General features: G+C 39.6%; 1 protein-coding gene across 3 annotated transcripts in view; it reads left to right on the forward strand.

The window, feature by feature from the left end:
* Window positions 1-18,340, forward strand: part of Dph5 (diphthamide biosynthesis 5) — a 30,347-nt gene that overhangs the window by 10,862 nt on the left and 1,145 nt on the right. For 2 of the 3 annotated variants that reach the window (XM_052731125.1, XM_052731124.1), the window contains exons 4-7: window positions 1,660-1,768; window positions 11,249-11,369; window positions 14,875-14,914; window positions 16,457-16,560. In XM_052731125.1, coding sequence (XP_052587085.1) covers window positions 1,660-1,768; window positions 11,249-11,369; window positions 14,875-14,914; window positions 16,457-16,560 — 374 coding nt within the window. Of the gene's footprint in view, window positions 1-1,659; window positions 1,769-11,248; window positions 11,370-14,874; window positions 14,915-16,456; window positions 16,561-17,370; window positions 17,603-18,340 lie in introns of those variants that run through there. The other variant, XM_052731126.1, reaches the window with a different exon arrangement.

Genomic DNA, 18,340 nt, shown 5'->3' on the forward strand with positions numbered 1-18,340 from the left:
GTTTCTGGTTAGGTAACTCAGTTCCTACATTTGAAAATAGTAAACTTATGTGTGCGTTATTTGGTCTGATTATTTCAAATGAGTTTGTGATAGTGATACAATCTTAAACCAGTTTTTCTCTTTGTCTATTTAAGTAACTCACCCATAAAGCTTTTTAAATTAAAAAAAAAATAACACCTTCATCAAATAACTAATTTACTTTTCCTTGAACTTAAATATTAAGTAGGAAGATTCTGTTCAAGGTAGTGTTAAAAACATTCTTTACATCTAGCATTCTTGTTATTTTTTTTTTAAACACTCTAAGTCAAATTGCTAATAATTTTTCATACTGGTTTTACTTTCTGTGTGTGATTAAAAACAGGCTTCCCTGGTGGGCATGTTTTAATCTGTAGCTGGCTGCCTCATGGGGTGGAAGCCCTTGATCTTCCTACTTGGTATGCATTGACCAGTTGACAGATTCTGCTTATTTGTAAGTAGTTTCTCAAACATGCTAATGTTGCTTTCCCCAGTAGGGCTTAGCATTTTTATCAAGATGAAAAGAACCTTTAGTAATGCCATTCTAAATTGATGTGAGATTACATGTCATAGTATTCAGTTTATATTTACATATATTCTCTTCTCCCCCAGCCTACCTAGTTATAATCACACTTTTAAGTTAAGAGTCAGAACATGCATAGGACACACACACACACACACACATACACACACATACACACACACACACACACACACACACACACACACACACACACACACACACACACCACACTAAGTATATACAGTAAGTAGCCAGACAGAAAAGAGCTATAAATAGAAAGACTACACACAGATGTAAACTCCAAGTGGAATTCTGTCAGGCAGAATTTAATAGATTGAAGGACAGCAGGCTATGTCCTGTGTTTCACCTTTAATTTTAAGATACAAAGACAAATCCAAATAGGGCAGAAGTAAGGAATTTGGTTTACTTGTACCCCAGAACTATAAAGGAGAAACTTCATCATTTAAAGTGTCCCACTTAACATGTGGAAACTAAATATTGATGTCTAAAAAGGGATGTTAGGATAATTGTTTCCAGAGCCTGGAAAGCGTGCCGGGGAAGGGGTTAGAGTGAAGATGGTTACTGGGTACAGGAGAGGCTGAGATAGGATTCATTCTAATGATTTAGTAAAAACCATGATTGGGGACAGTTGAGTATTTTGAAATAAATAGGTAGTAGAGAAGACTCTTGAATATGGGAACACAAGGAAATGATAAATGTCTGAGGTGATAAGTCATTTTGATCATTGTTCATATGTAGATGTACATATTGAAATGCCAATTGTATTTATTAATAATGGCTAGCTAGATTTTCTTAAAACTCATCTAAAGAAGCCCTGAGACAAGAATCAAATTGCTGAGTTTGTAGTCTCCAAATGTCTTTAGCAGACATCAGGACACAGCAAGTTCCTTTCTTCAATCAGTGTTAGTGTTGTAGTTGGAATGACATCATGTGAGGGATGCAGGGAGATGTATACTGCATCCCTAAAAAGCCCAAATAAAAGACCTCTGCAGGTGCCTCGTAGAATTTGAGGAAGAACAGTTGACTCTTTGACTTGAATTTGTGAGCTCGGATAGAAGATTAGTGTCGTTCACTTAACTGAACCTGTTTTCTCACTACAGGGCTACAACACACAGTGATCTTGTTCTGAGAGCAACAAAGTTGGGAATCCCTTATCAAGTTATTCACAATGCCTCTATAATGAATGCTGTAGGCTGCTGTGGTTTACAGGTAATGCTACAAAGGAAGTGTTCGATGGGATGTAGAAAAATGTTCTATTTTTCCTGTAAGCTACAAGTTGATTTTATTGTTACTTCATATAGGTGTGATAAAACTTAATTTTTAAGAATGTAGTCTTGAAACATATGCTAAGTTTTTTGTAATGTTTTCCTATAAATTAATTATTATTTTTCCTTTCTTGTAACCCTTCTTTCAACAGGCCATGTAAATTTAGTTACAGATGATTTTAACTTTATATCAATCTCATATATACTTAAAAAAGGAAAGAAGCAAATTACATTAACTATTCCTAAACAGTCTTTATATAATCAGTGCAGTCGAGCCTGAGTTTCCCACACAGTATCCCTTTCTCTTTTACTGAGAGCATATGATGCTGTGTTTCTTAGATGAATACAGAGCTGTAAGCCAGTGACGAAGGCGTTGAGGCCATATTCCAAGTGCTGGTGTGTAAAGTTAGTTATTTTTAACTCCAACAGTTGTCGCTCAGAGAGCTTGAAAGAGTGCTCTATTGCTGTTTCTAAGATTTTCTCTTAAGCTGTTGGTATCCACTGTCCAAGTGTGATATATGTTCTGATATTGACACTTCCTACTTCATGGCAGCTGTGATCCCTGCATGGCAGAGGTGCTTTTTTTTTTTCAAGACAGGGTTTCTTTGTGTAGCCTTGGTTGTCCTGAAACTCACTCTGTAGACCAGGCTGGCCCCGAACTCACAGTGATCCTCCTGCCTCTGCCTCCCCAGTCCTGGGATTAGAGGCGTGCACCACCACCACTGCCCGGCACAGCAGTGCTTTTTAAGATACTGCTTGTGATACCCTAAGTCTCTATATTTTAATAGAAAATATGCATGCACCTTAGAATGCATGAAATAAGACCTTCCCTGATCTATCTTGCTGAAATCCATCACTTATAGATAGATAATTTTTAAAAGATACATTTGCTACCATGATAGGTATGTTTTAAAAGATACATTTGGTGCCATGAGCTTGTTCAGTAAGTAAAAGGGCTTACCTCCAAGCTTCACAGCCTGAGTTTGAACTCTGGGACCCACATGGTGGAAGGAAAGCTGACTTCTGCAAGTTGTCTTCTGATTTCCACGTGCATGCTGTAGCATGCCTCCTCTCAAATAAATAAACATCTAAAAAATAAGATGTGTTAAAACCAGCTCTTTGTTGCTTAGGAAGAATAGCTTTGTTTCATTGACTAATGCTGGCCATCCAGTATGAATTTTAATTGTTTATGAAGAATAGACAAAATTGTACACATCACTTTGCAGTGCTTGCCCCTTGCTCTGAGTTATTACATTTGTATTGGCTTAGGAGTTTGTATCCCTTTTGTCTATGATGTATACTTTAAAAGAACTCTTGCCGATTAGTCTTTATAGTTGAAAGCATTTCTGTATTGGAGCAGGGTGAAAGCTCTTCACAGGGCTCTAAACTGTTAATGCTTCAAAGAACATGTCAGATAGAGAAAATGACTCCTAAAAATGTTCCTGTAACAGAGATGGAATAAAAAAACAAAACAAAAACAAGAAACTTTAATTTGGGCAGTGATACTTTGAAAGATTTAATGGTTACTAAAAAAAAGACAAAAGAAGAAAATAAAATGTCATGTGATAAGAAAGATGTATAAACATTAAACTAATGGAACATATTTTTTTATGTTGGTTTTAATTTTAGGTCTTGTGAAAAAAGTAGCCCTTTCTTTATCATGTTTTCCCAGAAGTATTGTTTTTGTTTTATTTTCTTAAGCATTAAAAACAAATACCTTGCAAAGGTATCTGTTGTGTAGACCAAGAACTCAATTTGCTGGCCTGTCATTCTGATCTTCTGAATTGTTTCAAGAGGTAATTAATTGTGTTCTATCTAAAACAGAAGAGGTCTGTTTGAGAAGGAATTTGCTGTGAGAATTGACAGTTTCCATATGTGCTCCTGAGATTGTATTTATGTTTATATTGTTTTAAAAACTATTTAGCTTTCGTGATTGTATATGGACTCTTCCGGGCATCTGTTTCCATTTCCCACCTTCATTTCATTATCTAATCTGTGTGTGAAATGACAGTGTCTGTACACAACAGGATGTGCCTTGCTCTTCCTTCTCATCCACAATGGCTTCTGTGAAGATAGACCTCTGTGCCACCCAAAATATTCGCATTCCATGGAGAAGAGGGATTGATTTTTTTTTTTTACGGTTCTCTGACTTAAAACACATTTAAGAAAGAAAGAAAAAAAAAAAAACACATTTAAGAAATGACAGTTATCTTTCTCATGAGCACTAATTCTAAGACTCCTAAAGATGCTAGATCTGCTGATGCTCAGATTCCCTCTATAAAATGGTGTAGTACTTGTATACGGCCTGCACATAGACCCTCATCTACTTTAATTCATCTCAAGAGTACTTAGAATATCGAGTGCGGGGCAGGTGCTGTGGAAATAGCTGTGTTGTATTGTTATAGTGGACACGAAAAAGTAGTACATATTAATTACAGAAACAGTCTCCCAAACCCCCAAATATTTTTGCTCCATGGTTAGTGAAATTCATTGACTTAGAAGCATAGATATGGAGGGTCAACTATGTATACATGGCATACTTTTAAATAAATGCATACATACCATGTATAATGCAAGATCTTCAGTTGAATTCCTTTCCTTTTTGAACTTTTTTCTTTAATATTTGGACTACATTTGTGGAAGATACTGAGCAAATGACTATCAGAGACAGCGTTCATCAGACCTGCCTAGAGGGCTGTGACTGCTAAGCCTTACCAGCAAGCAGACTTTCTGAGAATAGTAGACCTACCTAGAGGGCTGTGACTGCTAAGCCTTACCAGCAAGCAGACTTTCTGAGAATAGTAGACCTACCTAGAGGGCTGTGACTGCTAAGCCTTACCAGCAAGCATACTTTCTGAGAGTAGTAGATCTGGTGGTGGTGGGGTGTAAGAATTTACATTTACATAATAATGTAAATAAATGTAAATTTATTTACCATATTTATTTTAAGTTAAAATATAATTATATCATCTCCCCCCACTTTTCTCTCTTCAACCTCTCCCATATACCCCCCTCATTTTTAGTGTGTGGTGTGTGTGTGGTGTATGTGTGTGTGTATGTATGTGTGTGTGTGTTCATGTGGGTGCCACATAAGCCAGAAGAGGGTACTGGGTCCCCTGGAACAGTAGTTACAGGGCACTTTGTGAACTGCCCAACCTGGATGCTGGGAACTGAACTCAAGTCCTCTAGAAGAACAGTACACACTCTGAACTATGGAGCCATCTTTCGAGCTCCAAGAGAATTTGCATTTAACAAGCTGCTGCAGCTACGGGTACGAGGTCATGCTTTCACAACCATCAACACAAGCAAGTAAAAATCTTAGAAAATGAAAATACTTCATTATCTCCCTTTAGCTTGTTGGGACTGAAAGAGCAGATGTTAGTTACCAGAAATTCACCTGCCAGATGGAGAATGTTAGCAGGCTCCTCCTCATGTTCTCTTACTTAATTTTAAATGGAAGTAGGCTTCACTTTTGGAAGGTGTCCTGTCCTCTCAAATGCTTTGTCACGACTTCAGAAACATTGTGTTATTGAAAGGAGGAAGTGCTGCTTTGAGTGCTGTGGAAGAAAGACCTGAGCAAAATGCGCCTTCTGTCATCTCAGCCTCAAAGTGTAGCAGCCAACATTCCTAACCCAGAAGGCACAGTGTTTTTACTCGGTTGTCCCCTCTGAAGCTGGTCTGGTTCTGTAGCTTTCTAAAGAGCTTGAAAGGATGGTTCGGAATTAAGCACTGAGTAGTATCCTTGACTTGGTCGTTTATTGGTAGACAGCAGATTCTTGGTGATCTTGGTGTTATTGATAGCAAATAGCTGCAGAACTTCCTAACACGTCTACCTGTGTATACAAACACATATCCATAACCCACCGATGAACATTCTGATCTGGGGGGGGGGGGGGGGGGTCATGTGGTACAGAAGTACCATAAGTCTCATCCTTAGTGAAAGTTTCCAGTTGAAACAAAAAGTATATCAGAGGCTTGCAAGTTGGACGTATTTAAGACAAACATGCTGCATTCATTCCGTAAATACTGTGTATCTACTGAATGCTTGCTTGGGAAGTGCCTTTGGATGCTGTCATGACTTGTCTTCAAGGAGCTTGCGGATAATTATGTAATTTTTCTCATCCTGATGAAATACTTCCACTTTCTCTGGCTGTTGCTTAAATGACCCAGAGTATTGCCATGTATTCTTTTGTTTATATAGTACATGTCTACTCTAGAAAAATGTGTATTACTTTCAAAAAGTAACAACTGGTTTCCTTTTTTCATTTCACAACCCTCTAATAATAGTCAGCACTGTTGATGGTGTAGTTAGTATTCTTATTGTTAGGCTTCAGAGCATTAAGTGGTTTCATTGTGGTCTAGGACCTAATGTAGTAATTGATGAAAGTACAGCACAGCAAAGGGACATGGGTAACGAGGACAGCAGAACTCTGCATGGCTCTCACCACAGAACCTAAGATCTGCCAACTCATTAGCATGCTTGTTAAACATTTCCCTTTCCTTCCCATCAACTCTGTCTTTAATTCGTATTTATTTTGATTTTGTCTCTAGTTTTTATTTGTTTATTTTGATTTTCTTTCAGTGTCTTTTTTTTTTTTATTTGTGTGTTGGGGGTGTGTGTGCCACAGTAAATGCATATAGGTCATGAGACAGCTTGTACCGGAGCTTCTTTCCTTCCACCACGTGCGCCTCAGGGGACAAGGTCAAGTCATTGAGCATGGAGGCAGGTGTCTTTACCCTCTGAGCCATCTCGCTACCCTTGTTTTGATTTTCTGAGACATGGCCTGGTTACATAGCCCAGGCTGGCTTTGAACTCGCCATCTCTGCTTGAGTCTCCCAAGTGCTGGCATTACCTGTGTACCACCACATCTACTGTCCCCATTGTTGTAGAGCACTGATTCATCATCCTTCTCATTCAGTAGTTTCTTTCTACACTTGATCTTAGCCAAAAGGCCGAGAAGCGATAGTAGTTTCTTTCTAAATTGTGGGTCTCACTGTACCATTTTTCTACTCAGACAACTCGGTAAATACCTCTCCTATTCAGAATGTTTGCAGTCACATTAGTTTATTCATCTTCTATTGTTTTTATCACAGCATCATAAAAATAATCAATTCACAACAGGTATTTCCTGAGGTAAATTGTTTATCTTCTGCCTTCTAAATCAGATACTGTCTTTGGAGTAACATACTCTAAAATATAATTCATTTTTATTTAGTTCATAAATGGATTCCCAATTATATATGAGAACGTAGATTTTTTTGTTTTGTTTTGTTTTTTGTTTTTTGAGACAGGGTTTCTTGTGTAACAGCCTGGACTGTCCTGGAACTTGCTCTGTAGACCAGACTGGCATCGAACTCAGAGATCTGCTTTCCCCTGCCTCCTGAGTACTGGGATTAAAGGTGTGCGCCACCACGGCCCAGCTGAGAACATAGATTTTGTAGTTCTTTTGTGACATGTACTCAACATACGTGCCTCATGTGTAGCCATGTTCATAATCTTAGTATCATCAAAAATCAGTGTATTATTAATATCATTCAGGGTAAAAGCAACAACACAAAACATCTCCAGGATCAGTACTCCATACAGATAGGAAAACTAGTCACTCTTGACTCGGAGTGACTATGAGGGTTTGTGGTGAGTATGTCGACACTTCTGCTGTCTTTGTTTTCTCCCAATGTTCACAGATTTAATCTTCATATGGACCCTAATAGGTTTCTTAGCAAGTGAAAATTTATAGTTCATATACTCACACATATATAACAGACTTCTTGATTTATCGGATTTTTTTAAAAAAACAATAAACCACAGAAAACATTTTTAATACAAGATAACAAGTGTTAAATCCTAGTTATAGAGTCCAGTTTTACAGAGTACTGTACTGGGCCAACAAGATGGCTCCAAGGGTAAAAAGTGCTCACTACCAAGCCTGATGACCCAAGTTCAATGCCCAGAATCTACATAGTAGAGAGAGAACCGGCTTCCACAGGTTGTCTTTTGCCTGCCATACCATGTGCGTGTCTGTATGTGTATATATAAACACGAATAAATGGATCCGTGTAAAAATGCTGTGTGGACAGGAGCGAAATGGTGGTGGCAGTGAGGTGAGTTAGGAGACTAGGAGTCACTCAGACAGGTGCTGTCAAGGGCTCAAAGCAGTAGGGAATAATTGATAGAAACTCATATTTCTCCGAGTTCTGCAGCTGGAGTTGATAGGAATAGGTGTTTGGTAAGATGTCGGAAATGTGAGGTACAGTTTAGACATACACTTGCTCTTCCTAGTAACTGTCTTATGCCATCCTGTTATGTAGCTCATCCTCTTGTTCTTCCCGTGCCTACTCCTGCACCTTCATCCTTTCTGTCTGTGAGTTCCAGCTCGTGGTCTGTCTCTCAGAAGACACTTGCAGGTGCTTTTCTCTGAGTGTGGAAAGGGCTGAACTCTCCGACTAGGTGCGGTCCATATGTCATATTGAACAGGACTGTTTAATACCTGCTATGTCTCTTTCCTGTGCGTCTTCGCCCTCTGCCTCAGTAGTTAGTACCTCACACAGTGACTGGATGGATGCTTTTCAGTTGGAGGTTTTGTTTTCCTTCTTTTTTCTTTAACAAAACACAATCCAGTACCAAGTTAAATGGGATGCTTTCTCTCTAAATTATCCCAGATAAACAAAGAACAGATCTGTTTCCTCTAGTATTTCTGAGAAAACAGATGATTTTGTAGTTTTCAAACTTAGGTTTGAAACAGTAACATTGTCAGATTTGGATGAACAATATTGTCAGGAAGTCAGGTCGTAGCACACAGGCCAGAGTTGTAGGACAGCCCAGTGTTGAGGCTTCTGCACCTCAGCTCTTGTCCCTGAGATTTGCTCCAGTTTCTTTTTACAGTTTACTGGTAATGAATAGTAAGTCCTTTGGTTGTGAAATGCACAGTGCCGGTCCTTCCGTTCCCTGAGGCACTGACATCTCAGTGGTGAAACTGTTTGCAGAATGTTCCAGCATTCACTGAAGAAGTTTGCACCCTTGCTGCGGAGTGGCTGCAGTTATAAATCAGGGTCCGAGGAGGCAGTGCCTGTGTGAGGGTTCCTTCAGTCTCCCAGTTGAGCAGTGCACAGTCTTTCACAGAGAACACTTCTGTTAGGTTAAATGTGACTAGCATCTCAATTCTCTTTTCAAGGCTTGATCACTGTGTTTGAATGAAGAACTTCCTTGCTTCCATGATTTTGTTTCCCTATTTCTTAAAATATCAGAGCCTCTTAAATATTAGTACATAAATGGAAATACACTTTTCCATGAAGGTTTTCATGAAACAACATGTTTCAAGTTCGATGGGAGGTGACAGACCCCATTTAAAATGTATAGTTTAACTTGTCCATTGTAAATGTAGCTTACTAAGAGTAGTTTTGTATAGTTGGTACTTCTTGAACTTAGCCAATAAAGAGAGCAGTTGGATCCTGTCAGGACACAGCAGTTCAGGACATTTTCATATAATCATCATGTACATCATTGCATCATATACTGAGCCCTGACAGTGTATGAGGCACAACTAGGCACTCAGTGTGCCCTTGGTTATTCAGTCCTTAAAACTGTGCTCAGTACACTCCCCATGCAGGGTGTTCTTGTCCAGGTCAGAGGTTAGCTACCTTGTCAATGACCAGGCAGCTAACCAGAACCACTGCCCTGGGTCCAGAGCCTTTGTTAGCTGTTTCATGAGGGCCAGAGGTCCGTTGGCTTATCACTTTAAACCTGTGCCCAGAATAGTGCCTGGCACATAGTAGGCACAAATGTATTCATTATTCGTTGGATAAATTTGCTTGTCATAGGACAGCAACCGGAACAACTCCTCTGCAGAGTTAGGGCCTTTCCCAGGAAGTGGATCCTGGGGAATGTAGTCTAAGAAACCTATCTTAGAACTCAAAATGTATTTGTCACAGAGAAGTCTTCTTCCCCAGGCCAGGAAGATCCATGAGGGAATATTTGGAGCAACACAGTCTTTGTACACTGTCTTGGTGAACACGCCTGCTACAGAGTAGCATGACTTCTCTCTGAAGATGTTTTGTTCGGATAACTTTCAAATGGGCTTTGAGAATAAAGCTCCTTGAGGTAAATTGGAGTCTGTAGCATATTAGGGACATGATGAACCATCCTTTTAGGACTCAGAGATGCTGTGATGACTGTTAAAGGTTTTAAGACCTCGGTATACAAAGCCTGAGAAGTATTAGCTGCTCTAGAGAAGTAGGGATGGATGCCCTGAGTGCCCCACCTTTTCTTGCTTCCTTCCTGTCTGCTTCCTGGCACCTCTTGCCACAGCTTCTGAAACTGAAGTGAGAAGGAAGTTTCACTGCAGGAAACAGCATCTCCGGTGCCCAGTTGAGACTTGTCTCTTCCTTTTTCACACAAGAGCACAGGCTTAGGAAAGTAAAATGACTTTCTAACCTGTGACAAGTTACTAGATGTGGTTTTCAGTGTCTCTACATTCCTGGTTTCTCACAAGTTGTATCGAACTGTTTAAATTGGAGAATTAAATCATTCTATAACTTTAGCATTGTCTTTACTGTACTATGTTTTTAGAAACAAATCTCTTTTATACAGTGCCTCTGCAAAAGCTGTTATAAATTTGCATGTAACTTCAGCATGTGAATAATTTTTATGTGTCACTTGATCCCCACAGCTGGGGACAGGATAAATGGTATTGGTACTTTTCCTGCACAGCTAGCAGGTTACAGAGCCTACCTCCAAAACTTGACTATTCTTTGCATAAGCTCTAGAGTTGGGCTGCAATGGACTCATGCAGCTTCTTATTTGTAGTGACAGGGACCCCCTGGGTGAGACGGTGATTTGGGGAAGGTCCTTACTATCTGACTTCAACATGAAGGACAGAGATAATCTTGTTAAATTGGGAGAGTATGGCTTGTGAGCAGTAAATAGTAAGAGTGAGTATGCAGTTTGTGGATTTTATTGAGCTAAGATGATAGTTAAGAACATTCCCTCAGACCTCAGTTTGTGTATTTATTTATTTTTCGCTGTGTGACCTTAGGTAAGTCAACTGATCTTTCTAAGGCTTGGTAGTCTTATCAGGGAAGCAGAATATTAAACTTTTGACACATGTTGTGAGTGCTGAAAGCTATTTTTATTTCTGTGCTTTTTTTTTTCCTGAAGATTGATTTTTTTTTTTTAAGTTTCTAATTACGTCTATGGGGGTGGTATGTTCATGTGAGTCAGGTGTCCATGGAGGCCAGAGGGGTCAAATCTTCCTGGAGCTAGAGATAGAGGTGATTATGTGCTGCATAGACTTGGGTGCCTGCAACTGTAGTACTAGCTCTTAACTACTGGGCTTTCTTTCCATCTGGGTCATCAGCCCTATTTCAGGGCTCTTGACCTATGAATAATAGTGATGGTTGTATCATTAAGTAATGTTTTCTTTTCTAGTTGTACAAGTTTGGAGAAACAGTTTCTATTGTGTTTTGGACGGACACTTGGAGACCAGAGAGCTTCTTTGACAGAGTGAAGAAGAACAGACAAAATGGCATGCACACATTGTGTTTGCTTGGTAAGCAGCAGGAAGCTTCCTTGTTCTCGTGCAGTGAATTGTCAGACTTCTCTTGTGTTCATTTCGTGATAGAAGTCCAACTGTTCTGTGAATAACTCGGTAGAGAAAAGAAACAAAACAAAACACGGACACAGGCTAGCCACTGTATACACACAGCTCTTTCCCGTACTCTCAGCTTGAAATACCACATAAATCCTGTGTTCATGCTCAGACTTACTGTTCCCTCCTAGAACCTATAGATCCTTTCCAAGAGTCTGTATTTACAGATTTGTCCATCATTATTGCAGTTCAGCAGACATGTAGTGAGCATTTATTGTCGTCACCAACCATTTTGCATCTTCTAGGATATTCACTGTCAAAAATCACAAAATGATACTTCTGAAAGATACTCCAAAGATCATTTTGCTAAAATCTATTTTGCAGATGATGTTGAATATTGAATAGTTTCCCAGTACCATTCATTTAACTGTTAACAGAATAAAATACAAATGACCCATTATTTCCAGCTCCCCTCATTGTACTGTCCTGTCCAAATTTTACTTCCTGTTTAACATAGAAAGGGCTAGGACTGCTTTGTGCAACAAGATACTAAATAGTACTGAGTTTCAGATAGACATGGCTTTGCCATTAGCAGAGACCGGGATTTAACAAGTCCTGTGTCTAAGAGCCTCTTCTAGGTTTACATGTTATATAAAGGAATACTAGAATCAAATTGTCACTTTCCCCTTGATGACCACAACATAGCTGACATCTTAAATTAACCTTGAAATGACACTTAGAGTTGGAACCAGAAGACAAAATCCTAGTGTCTATGCTTATGAGCTAGAAAATACTGAGAATAACTCTTAGCCTTTGTCTTCATACTGCTAAATAAGAATAAGCCATCTTACCTCATGGGGTTGTTGAGAGTAGTGCTTCTCAAACTAGTTTTGGTGGTTTTTAAAAAATTATTTTGTATGTGTATGTGTGTGTATGCATGTGCATGGCACAGCACATGTTTAGAAGTCAGAGGAACACTTGGAAAACTTGTGGGAATTAGTTCTCTCTTTGCACCATGAGGTCCTATGGATCAAATGACAGTCATCCATGTAAGCAATAAGTGTGTTTGTTTGCTTAGCCTTTTCACCAGCCCCCAAGTCAAAGGTTGATATGTTTGGCTGTTTTTGTGGTCGTGGTGGTTGAATAAGAATGGCCTCCAGCCGGGCGGTGGTGGCGCACGCCTTTAATCCCAGCACTCGGGAGGCAGAGCCAGGCGGATCTCTGTGAGTTCGAGGCCAGCCTGGGCTACCAAGTGAGTCCCAGGAAAGGCGCAAAGCTACACAGAGAAACCCTGTCTTGAAAAACCAAAAAAAAAAAAAAAAAAAAAAAAAAAAAAGAATGGCCTCCATAGACTGATGATGTATTTGAATGCTTAGTCACCAGGGACTGGGACTTTGGAAAGGATTAGAAGGACCAGGTGTGGCCTTGCTGGTGTGGATGTGTCCTTACTGGAGGAAGTATGTCTCAGAGGGTGGGCTTTGAGGTTTCAAAAGACCATGCTAGACCCAGTGTCTCTTCTTCCTGCTGCCTGTGGATCAGGATGTAGAACTTTCAGCTACTTCTCCAGCACTGTGTCTGCTTGCATGTCTGCCATGCTCCCCACCATGATGATAATGGACTAAGCCTCCAAAACTGTAAGCAAGCCCCAATTAAGTGCTTTCTTTTATAAGGGTTGGTCATGGTGTTTCTTCAGAGCAATAGAACAGTGACTAAGACAGTTATTGTTTGTCTTATTTTATTATTTATTAATGTATGGAGCGTAGGGTGTCAGGCTTCCAAATTCTCAAATCATAGATTTCATCATTTAAATTAGTATGTAGTTGTTGAATGTCTGCTATGGGCCAGGGATTAGGGATTAGGGAGCAAAAAGCATGGTAGGAAACTGCAAACAACTTATAATTTATTTAGAGACAAGATTAATATATGTGATATAGTCAGAAGTTAGTAAAAGAACATTAGTTACATAGATAATTCTAAGTACAAAGCATTAAAGTAGAAAGGAAAGTCTGTATGAAATAATTGGAACTTATTGCTTAAACGTAGTTTCAGGTGGGCTGGAGTAGGTTGTACTCATGTGTACCCATGTCCACATTTTCAGTAGACATCTCTGCTTTACATGTTTTACAGTAGACATGTTGCATTTTACAAGTTCAAGGTGAATGAATTAATGCAGGTGTTACCTTAAGTATTCAAGACTTAAAGTAAATTTGACTTCCATTACTAACTGTGTATTTAAAGTAAAATATGACTTCCATTACTAACTGTATTGGAGGACATAGTTTCAATAACATTCATTTTTGTATGTGCCAGACAAGTAGAACTATGAAATGATGATATTTCAAATTTCAGAAATACTTAAATATTAAGTGCCATAGACATTGAAAAGCAGATATAAGGTTTACCATTGTTACAGTTTCTAGGTAAACTGCTTAGTATTCGTCAATAAGAGAAGCTTTTACTATCACTTTAGTAAGTTGGAGAAGTCTGTCAGCGACCCTTCAGTTGTACCATATTATTTTTACAAAAACAAACTTTGGCTGAACCATGCATGTGGCTGTAAAACAGGAAGCAGCTGTTGTCCTTCTGTGAAGTTCCTGGAAGCACACAGAACCAGTTGGCTTTTCACCGTTTCCCCAGCAGCTCAGCTAAGCATCAGTGGAGTGAACTGCAAAGGACCACGTCTTTGCCATGGTGCAGTCAGACTTGTCGAGCACAGAGATTGTATCCACGCCCTGTGGTGCCCAGTATCTGGCAGAGAGCTCTGAAGCCCCGTTACTACAGTATTCATTCGTTATTATAGTATGTCTTACCACTGTAAGAAAGCAAACACTTCTTTTCAAAATATGGTAAGAAGCTTTAATCCCAGCACTCAGGAGGTAGAGGTAGGTGGATCTCTGTGAGTTCAAGGCCAGCCTGGTCTACAGAGCGAGTTCCAGGACAGCCAGGACTACACATAGAGAAACCCTGTCTCGAAAAACAAAAAGACAAGCAACAAAACAAGAATCTTTTTTTAAACTTAGGTTTTATCCTTCAAGGCTTTTATAGTCTGATGCCTGAAAAATAAATAAGTGTAGGAGTACAAGCAGACATTTCGGATGAGTCTGTACAAATTTCCAGGCAGAAGAATTTAAAAGATTCTGATTAGTTAAGTAGTGCACATGGCAACATCATCTAGTGCTTTCCCTTATCATCTTTTCCAACAGGAAACTAGATCCCTGCAGAGGAGTGTCAGGCCAAACTCCAGTTTGCTTTCTACCATGGGGACCTTTCCGCAGCCACAGGGTCTCCATGCTCTCCAACCTTCATAGGAAAATAGTCACACACAAGTGTGAGCAGAGACACCACAAACTCGGATCAGCATTTAGGGGCTCTGGAAAGATTTCCAAAACTGTGTGTGATCCCTAATGGAAGCTGAAGGATTGGGGTAAAACAACTGGATTAAAAGAGCTGTCCTTTCTCCCTACAGATATCAAAGTGAAGGAGCAGTCCCTGGAAAATCTCATGAGGTGCGTCCTTTCCATTCCAGGACGAAGTCCATAATGCTTCAGTGAGCTGAGGCTAACGATGGATGAAAATGAGCTTTCGGCACAGTTACACAGTAAAAAGATAGAGCCGGGTGGTCTGGTGAAGGTAGCAGTAGAGTTCATAGAGCCAACCCTGAGAGCAGTGATAGGCATTTAAAGCCGCCTGTAAATGTGGGTGGAATGAATGAATGAATGAATGAATGAATGAACGAATGTGTTGGGAGTTCAGAACCTTGGGCTTACATCTGACGCCTGCCTCTGGCTGCTGCTATTTTGGGGTCACTTCCCCCATGTATCTGTGTTGGGGGAGCCACTTCTCCCATGTGTGAGGACCCGGGCAGGGGTGGGTCACTTCTCCTATGTGTGAGGACCCGGGCAAGGGTGGGTCACTTCTGTGTGTGAGGCCGGGATCCTCTCTCAATGAGGCAGTGTGCAGTACAGCAGTCCCACCACACATGGTGATGAGCACTGGAAATGTGGCTGATGAAGCTGAAGAACTCAGGCTTCATTTAACGTTAGACTAATAATTACAAGACCTTTAGGTTGTTTGAGACAACTTTAATATGTAAATATGTTTTTTAAATATATTTTATTCATTGAGAATTTCATACATGTTTACATATGTTTTAGTAATGTCCCCCCTCCAACTTATCCTTATAAATCTATTTTTATGACCGTATATTTTATATACATATTAAATATTTCTGATTAAAACTTAATGTGCTGAAAGTGCTTATCAGATTTCGAAGACTTGGTATAAAAGCGATGTTTAATACTTATTTGTGAACTAGGTATTCAAATATATAATATTTTGGGGGGATATTGGGTTAAATATATTTACATGCTATTGAAACTAATTTTGCCTCTTTAACTTGTTACTGTAGTGTCTGGAGTTTTTGAGATTGCACTGTGCTGTGCTTCTGGACAGCATTGACTTGCAGAACTGTAGATCAGCAAATGATCAATGCAGACTGTGAGTTTCAGGAGCTTACCTTTTTGTTACGATACTCAGTAAACTCGCCGGGCTTTCTGGTATGCAGAAATAAACATGTTGCTGTCAAAGATTTTCAGATCTTGACAGTTTTCTCAGAGGAAGAAGTAAAAAAGATACAGGAACATATTAATAAAAAAATGGCTAGCATGCACTAGGCCCTAGGTTCAATCCCCAGCACCGTGAAAATAAAAACAACCGGTTCACCCAGGGTGTAGACGGCATTGACACAGTGCGAATTACATCTGCCTGAGGCATCACTTTTAGTAAGCATAACTTTGGTCTAGATACGTATCTTTGTCAGAATATTAATCTTGCCATCATTTCAGTGTCATTGAGGATGGCCAAAGTAGGACAACAGAGAAATCTTAAGAAACTCAGCCGCTGGGCCCACCCTTGGTTTAGACAGAAGTGGGTGTCACGGGAAAACTTGAGAGTGGGGGCTGTGGCACTCAGTCTACCTGGGGAGTGTAGCGTTGAATGCCACAGTGATTTCCGGGTAAGAACAGTGATGTCTAGTTTTACACTTACAGGGGAAGGAAGATCTATGAACCTCCTCGATACATGAGTGTAAACCAGGCAGCCCAGCAGCTTCTAGAAATTGTTCAGAATCAGAGAGCACGCGGGGAAGAACCAGGTACTCAGCGGCCTCCTGGGCTGTTTCTCTACGGAAACATACATCACCACATATCTGACACACTCACACCACACTGAAGCAGGGTCAGGGTTTTGGCCTTCTTAGGTACGTCTTGTATTTGTTTTAATTTTAAGTCCCACAGAATTCAAGTTATACCAAATGAAAAATAATTGAGTTCTTTACAGTAAAATTGTCATAGTTTTAAGTTTTTAAAAATGAAGACTTTTAACCAGATGGTGGTGCACATGCCTTTAGGCAGACGTCTGTGAGTTCAAGGCCAACCTGGTCTACAGAGCTAGTTCCAGGACAGCCAAGGCTGCACAGAGAAACCCTGTCTTGAAAAAACAAACAAACAAACAAACAAAAATCAAACCAAAACAAAAAAAGACTTTATATTATATATATATTACTTAACATATATTATGTTACTTATAGTTAGATTTTATGTTAACATGATAATGTATGAATATTCAATAAAATAGAGAGCTCCCATTTTAGTTCTAATCAATATGTAATCAAATGTACAAAAGTACATTTATTCTGCTTTTTCCTCTGAATACTGAAATATAGAATAGTTTTCTTTAGTTTAACGATAAGAGTTTATCTTACACTTCTAATAGGTAGACAGAGCGTGTGGTATACAATAAAGTGGATCTGGACAGTAAATGTTTGCTGCGAACTTCTTAAATGTACCTGTCATATTCTGTTATGGGCACTGTCTTTACCTGACCTCTAGTAAAAACATGCATTAAGGCACTTTTGAGTGGTCATTTTATAGTTTCAAGTCTTTTACTTTCATTTATTTTTCAGTGTGTGTGCACACTTGTCAAAATGTGCACATGGAGGTCAGAGGACAACCTTCAAGAGACAGTTCCCCTTTCACCACGTGGGTCCCAAGACTCAGGCCATCAAGGCCTGGTGGCAAGTGGCTCCCCTCTTGAGCCATCCTGCTGGCCCAGTCATTTCATAGTTCATCCCTACTAGTGGCACCGAGTTCCTTGCATGCCCTCTTTGCCTTGTGCAAATCCATGTCCCATTTCTTTTTAAGTCACTTTTCAGTGAGAAAACTTTCTCAACTAAAGGATAAACCAGTGAGAAGTCAGCTCTTCAGCTGTAGCACCAAAGTGAGTGATTATGAAAAGATAAATGTGAATCTTTATTCTGAATTTAAAAGCCTAAGTATGTAGAAATGATTATTATTTGTTGTGGGCTTTACAACTTACTAAGAACTCTTGTACTCATTGTATTAGCCCTCATAACCACCATTTAAGAGATAAAACAATTTTTTTAAAAATTGGTTTGTCCTGTAACTAATTAGATGGCTGAGCAGAAATTCACATCTGTGAGTTTTTCTTAGTCTCCTAATTTTTACTGTATCTTGGTCAGTATAAATGGACCTCAAGAATGTATTTAAAATAGAAGTGTGTTGGGGAAGGAGGATGATTCACTCCTTAGGAGCAGTTCCTGTTCTTATGGAATGTGGTGGTTTGAAAGAAAATGGCTCCCAAAGGGAGTGGCACTATTAGGAGGTGTGGCTTTGTTGGAGAAAGTGTGTCGCTCTGGAGGCCAGCTTTGAAGTCTCATGTATGCTCAAGACACTGCCCAGTGTCTCAGACCACTTCCTGTTGCCTTCATGCTGTAAGGCTCTCAGTTACTTCTCAGCACCTGCATGCCACCTTGTCCCACCATGATGATAATGGACTGAACCTCTGAACTTTAAGCGAGCCACCCCAATTTAATGTTTTCCTTTATAAGAATTATTGTGGTCATGGTGTCTCTT

The sequence above is a fragment of the Peromyscus californicus genome, unplaced genomic scaffold (assembly GCF_007827085.1).
Source record: "Peromyscus californicus insignis strain IS unplaced genomic scaffold, ASM782708v3 Scaffold_9__1_contigs__length_137607984, whole genome shotgun sequence".
In the NCBI taxonomy this organism is placed as follows: Eukaryota; Metazoa; Chordata; class Mammalia; order Rodentia; family Cricetidae; genus Peromyscus; species Peromyscus californicus.